This window comes from Limulus polyphemus, unplaced genomic scaffold (genome assembly GCF_000517525.1).
Source record: "Limulus polyphemus unplaced genomic scaffold, Limulus_polyphemus-2.1.2 Scaffold1040, whole genome shotgun sequence".
Taxonomy (NCBI): domain Eukaryota; kingdom Metazoa; phylum Arthropoda; class Merostomata; order Xiphosura; family Limulidae; genus Limulus; species Limulus polyphemus.
Genome location: NW_013666650.1, coordinates 7691 through 14508, shown reverse-complemented (window position 1 = coordinate 14508; position 6818 = coordinate 7691). Strand labels below are relative to the sequence as shown.

Below are 6818 nucleotides of genomic sequence, written 5' to 3'. Positions count from 1 at the left end.
CCACCTGGCCATGCCGGGCCCATCTTTTGTTGGAGAAGTAATGCCCAAATGATATTGTATTGATTCACTCCAAACTTTATCGATGAGGATTTCTCTGGAATCAGCTTTTATCATAAGCTTCCCCAGGAAAATGTACCACCTACTCAATATTAAATGGGTAAACTCTTGTGGATTCCACTTTAATTGCTTCAAAATCTTTTCTACCATATAGGAACATCAACAAAACTAAAATTTGTAATAATTGTTTCCAAATTGTGATATATAGAGCTAAGCCATCGAAATTAAGAAGATATATTCTACAATTTGCTCGTGTAACAAAGCACTTCGAGTGGCTACTTGGTGAAACCACTTAAAAAAGTGATCTAAGATTAACTTCCCTCATGATTTAGATGATGCCGATGAAAGCTGTTTCATGTCACAACTTTCTGTTCATTAGGGCAATAATCCATTTTAACTCCTCCTATCATCTACAGCTAAAAGATTATTAGTAGCAAACATTCTGACACTGCTTCGTTATTGGATAAAATTCTTAAGTTTCGATGAATGGCATGCTTTAACTTGAATTCTCGCAAGTGATACGTTTCCATTGCAATTATATTCTTGTTAGTGGATATTAAATCGCAAAATTATAATTTATGTATAATATGAATTTCTCTCCTCTCCTGGCTCTTCTAGGATACATCAAACTTATGGTACAATGAGGCACAGAAATAATATGTCCTCCAAGTCCGAGATCTTAAAGCCACTAGGGATTTATACATCATTGGTCCTCTGGGATGCTAGAAAATGACGGATGTAATTTGCTACAAAGTTTGCCACATAATGTCTCAGTACAATCATTATAAACATTCTCCTGGTAATAGATCTTACTTGGAATCTCTTCTGCATGATCATCGAAAGTAATAGTAACCTTACAAAGGACTCTTGATGCCCTGGATTAGAGCTCAGTTTTCTTGTTAATTGATCATAGTATGATGATATTATAAGGCAGTGTGAGAAGTATTGTGTGACAAAAATACGCATTTATGAAATAGTGCCTGTTGCCATTAATGTTACATACAATATAATGATCGCATCTCCCTTTGTGCTGTTGCATGCTGGTGCAATCGGTTCAGACTTCATCCAACTGGATGATAATGCTAGCTCTAACCATTCCAAACTGGTTTATATATTCCTTGAAGAAAGAAAAATTTACCGAATGAACTGACCTGCAAAGCCCATTAGATTTAAATCATTTTGAGCATGAATGAGATATTCTTTAAAGATGTATAGTATCCTGGGAAGTAACTTCAGAAGACAAAGATGTCCGACAACACCACTTCGATTTTAAGAAAGTAAAAGGTTGCTAGGTGACTCTTGACGTTCGTGATGACAATACCCCATATTGAAATTAAATTTTTGAATTATATCTATATGTGTGGGGATAAGTTAACTACTTAGATAGAAGACTGGCTGGATGGAAGAAAGCATGTGATTGTTATAGATGGAGTTCAGTCAAACTGGATTAATGTGACAAGTGGGGTACCTCAAACTTAGTCTTAGGACCTTCGCTGTTTTTGATTTGCATCAATGACATATATGAAGGAATGGTCAATAAATTGCTTAAATTTGCAGATGATATTAAGGTCTTGGGTGTTTCTAGCTGTGAAGGGGTGCTGCTGATTTACTAAAGGACTTAGATCACTTTGTGAGTTGGGCAAGCAAATGGCAAATGAGTTTTAATTATAATATTTGCAAGGTAATGCATGTGAGATATCACAATTTGAATTATGAGTATAATTTGGATGGGAATAACATTAACAGAGTTATGAAAGAAAAGGATCTTGGTGTAATGGTTGATCAGTCTCTTAAGCCATCTAAGCAGTGTGCTGTTGTTAGTGGTAAGGCAAATAGGATTTTAGGTTGTACCTACAGAAATATTGAATATAAGTTTAAAGAGGTTTAGTTTCGTTGTATAGGTCATTGGTTAGGCCACATTTGGAGTATTGTGTTCACTCTTATCTTAGAAAGGACATTGAATTGTTGGAAGGGGTTCAGAGAAGGACGACCAGGATAACACCTGGGATGGAAAGGTTGTCATATGAGGAGAGGTTGAGATCTCTCAAGTTATTTTTTTCTTGAAGAAAGAAGAGTGGGAGAGGATCTGATTGAGGTGTTTAAGATTGTAAAGGGGAATTGATAAATTTGAGGCATCAACTTTTTCCATACTTAACGGCGAGAATAGTAGCACTAGATGACACAAATATAAATTTGGCAAGTTAGGAGTCATCTTCAGATAAGACAGGTTTATTTTTCTAACAGGGTGATTGGCCTTTGAAATGGGTTGCCTTTGGTTGTTGAGGGGACAGTAAATTTAAGTGAGCTTAAGAGAAGGCTTGATAAGGGCTGGCTTTAAGATTTTTTTCAATTTATTAATTTAATAGTTTTAGTTTACTTTAGAGGATGGGACAACCAAGATGGACCAATAGGTCCCTTGTTGTCCCAAAACATTATGTTATGTTATAAGATGATGAAACTACAAAATTATAAATTAGCTTAGGCTTAATAGTTAACCAGTTATATATTTAGTAACACATCGGATCATCATATGACTGTATACTCACAAATATGAACTGAGGACGATGGTGATCGACAATATTTTTTTTACACTTGTGTTATAGAAGGGCACTCTTTACATATGAATAAAAATTCGAATTTGTATGGCAAAAATCAATGATAGTTTGTTCGACGGCATAGAAGTGAATGGTATGATGGTCAACATATAACATCTAAAGTGAAGCATTCTGTGGGACCAATACAAGTGTGGGATGCATCTCAGCCAATGGCATTATAAATATACGAAATATTGATGGCACCCTAACTGCTGAAAAGTACATGTACATTGTTATTCATTATGCCATTCCCTTAGGAATAAACACTGTTTGGCATGAATTTATCCTCCAGTAAGACAGCGATCCTAAGCATGCTGAAAATGTAGTGAAAGTATACCTAAAAATAGAAGAAATTGGAGAACATTCGCAACCATAGCCTGGCCTGCAGAAAGGCTCAATATGAATATTACTATACCTGTATAGGCTTACATTGAAACTGAGAAGGTCAAACGTCATTCAAACAGATTGAGTGAGTTGTAGAGTAATATAGAACATTTAAAACAATGTTCCACAATCACACATTGATGAATATATGGAAAAACAAGGTGTACTGCTCTGTTTAAAGCAAGTAAAAAAATACTAGCGCATTGTACAATTCATTTGCTTTTTAGTATTTTAGACGATAATAATAATAATGCATTGTTTTAATAATAAATGGACCATTTAGCTGTTCCCTGTTTATGGACTTATAATGTTAAAATCCTAAGCTTGGCGATTGACATAGCGCAGATAGCCCAATGTGTGGCTTTGCACTAAAACAATGAAAGGAGTCCTTGTTATTACTCATTTTTTGTGACTCCTGTATTTGCGCTAACTGAGCATTTCCATAATCATTTCCCACACTATAGTTGTCACGTGAGGATATGATTTAAATATATACCGATATACAAATTTAACGGTAGAAAAAATACAATAAATGTGTTATTGATTTTGAGAAACTATTATAATAGCCCTCGAGTTTCTATTGAGGTAACTTTTGTTTCTTCGTGATACAGGAACTATCAACTCGTTACTCAGCTGGAAGTTTTATATCCCCCTAAGTCGAGTGTCGTACATGGTGTTTCTTCTCCACCCGGCTTTCATTATTTTCTTCAGTGGTCACTACCGTTCAACCCTGTATTACTCCAGCTGTCTTGTGGTAAACTTTATACATATAGAAAGTAGTCGTACCGTATCATATTTCTAAATATCTGGTGAATAGTTAACTACGTAGTATTTTCTGTAAATAAAAAAATTAGTTTTACAAAAACGCATTAATATTTCGAGATAAATGACTTTCATTTAGCTTATAAAGCACTTTAAATTTTACTTTCGTGGCAGTTTATAGTGACACTCATTTTTGAATGGTTGAGAGTAACCAGAGGATAAAAAAAAACCCCAAATTGTAACTTTGTAAAGCAATATAAACTCACTTGCAGAAATATTTCAAAATATATATAATATTTTGTGCATTGCACAATTGCCATAACTTTATTTCTGAAAAAAGACTGACTCTCTATTTTAGTTTCATCAATATTTTAACCTCTTATGGTTTTATCAATGTAATTTTATTTGCAGTGTTGCAAAATGCAAAGGCTGATTTTGGCAAAACGTAAGTCGTTAACTGTTTAAGAACTCACAATTTAAAGTAAACTTGAGAATTATCAATTAAAAATTCAGTCAATTTTTCACTGCTTGTTCAAATATTTCCTTTGTTGTTTTTTTATAGTTTTATCTGTTCATCGCATATACTAGCGTATCCTACTTGGGAGGGTTCCTCTGCTCGTTATTTTACCAAACTCCATTTTGGAGTTTGGAGAGGTTTTTCGTCAGTTTAATGTCTAAGAACACGTTGTCAACGGATGATGACCTCAATAGAGACGGCTCACAAAATGGAGCAGAAGATGATCATTGGTTGACTAGGAACAAGAAAGAATTGGATCTGAAAGAAGTAGGAATAACAATGAAAAACTACAACGCTAGATGGGGCGAGTGTGGTACGCAAAATAAAGTATACACAGCAAAAGTATGAAAAATATAGAGTGGGTAACGGAAGGTAATATAGACATACATTCCACTAGTATGGTAACTAAGAATTATTCATTATATAAATAACTTCAAAATCAATGACAACACATTTAATGTTTATTTATAAATAAAATTATGCTAAAACATAAATCCCTTTCTCAGATTTTTTAACTCATTTAGTTTAATAATATTTAATTATGCAATAATTTTTGTATTTTTTATTTTGTTTTACGCTTAAGAAATGAAACGTCATTATTTTGTTTCTTGATTGACAGTGTACTAGCTGACTTAAGAAGAAAACCTGGAAATGAAGGAACTTTACAAACACTGATTATCCTGGACTAAAATAAACAATCTGTATTAAAAATACTGATTTCTGGTTTGTCTTTGTTTATTCAGGCCTTTAATGATTGATTGGACAAAGTTAACAGATTCAGATTAGTACCTAATCTCAGTTATACTGTAACGTAAAGATAAGACACACTTGAGACAAATTTCCACTTGTCCTTACTGCACTCGGATTGTTTTACGGAACAAAACTGGCTTGAACTCTTCTCTCCTAAGATAGTAGTAACAGGACTGAGACTGAATTGTACTGAACTGTTGTTGAGATGAGACGAAAATGAAATAACATGTATCCGAACATCAAAACTATAAGTTAAGTGAAAGAACGAAAAACACGTTCCAGTTTCCACTTATCACATGAAAGATTATAAAAATGACAACGCACTCAGTCTTCCCAACCTTAAAAATTTGTAGCTAAACCATGTGTGAATACAGAGCTAGCCGCTAGGTTCCAGTAATAAAAACAGAATTATTAGAGACAACTAAATTCAGGACGTAATACATAAGACAACTAAACTCAAGATGTAATACATGAAACAACTAAACTTAGGACGTAATAAGTGAGACAACTAAACTCAGTACATAATACATGAGACTAATAAACTTAGGACGTAATAAGTGAGACAACTAAACTCAAGACGTAATAAGTGTGACAATTAAACTCAAGATGTAATACATGGGACAACTAAACTTGGGACGGTTCATGCAAATCAGGCAATTACAGACATGAGAAGCTAAGATTATTATGTTTTTTAATCAGTCAATCACAAATTTGAAAAGCTATTATTATTTTGTTTTAATCAGCCAACCACAGACTTGAGAAGTTATGATTATTCTGTTTCTTAATCAGCCAATCACAGGCCTGAGGAATTATGGTGATTTTGTTTCTCAGTCAACAAATCACAGACTTGAGAAGTTATGATTATTCTGTTTCTTAGTCAGCCAATCATAGGCCTGAGGAATTATTGTGATTTTGTTTCTTAGTCAACAAATCACAGACTTGAGAAGTTATGATTATTCTGTTTCTTAGTCAGCCAATCACAGGCCTGAGGAATTATGGTGATTTTGTTTCTTAGTCAACAAATCACAGACTTGAGAAGTTATGATTATTTTGTTTTTTAATCAGTCAATCACAAATTTGAAAAGTTATTATTATTTTGTGTTTTAATCAGCCAATCACAAACTTGAGAAGTGTTTATTATTTTGTAGCAAAGAAAGAAAACAATTTAGGTAAATTTTGTGGAATGTCACTTGCTTTCATACGAGTTATAAGATAAAACTTTGAGAAACAATAAACTAATTATTTACGTTTTACTCTACTTAATTTTGTGGATTTTTACGTATTCTGGCTTTTCTTGGTATTTCCTAAGTGCGTCTTTGTTATTATAAGTTTGTTTTGACGATTTTAATTTTAATAAATAGTACACAAGTGTTCTGCATACTTTTCCAACAGAAAGTAGTTTTGAAAAGTATATATTTCAATATATTTACATAGAAACTACCGAAAATCTCTTTTTTTTTTTTGGCAATTCAGTGAATTTCCTGCTTGTATTTTTTATGGATCTTTATTTCTATAATAAAAGTTACAGTTATTTTCACTTGTCAAGCATTACCCAAATGCTTCTTTTTCACTTTGACCTTAAGTCAGGTTTCAATGACACAAGATTAAACTTTTCGCGTTCAAAAAACATTTATAAGAAACTTCAATGAATCGTTTTATTTTATATTCTTACTTTCGATTATACGTTTCAAAACATTTGATCATCAAATTATTTCAAAAATCTACCTGTTATACTTGTTCTTAATTTTTCTGAA

At 33.0% G+C, this 6818-nt stretch overlaps 1 protein-coding gene across 1 annotated transcript in view; it reads left to right on the top strand.

The window, feature by feature from the left end:
- The window catches only part of LOC111086356 (O-acyltransferase like protein-like), a 34180-nt gene extending 29448 nt beyond the window's left edge, over nt 1-4732 (top strand). Inside the window, exons 11-12 of the mRNA XM_022388904.1 lie at nt 3647-3789; nt 4360-4732. Of these exons, the coding sequence (XP_022244612.1) occupies nt 3647-3789; nt 4360-4662 (446 nt within the window). The 3' untranslated portion in view covers nt 4663-4732. The remainder of the gene's footprint in view (nt 1-3646; nt 3790-4359) is intronic.
- Nucleotides 4733-6818: the final 2086 nt, after the last annotated feature.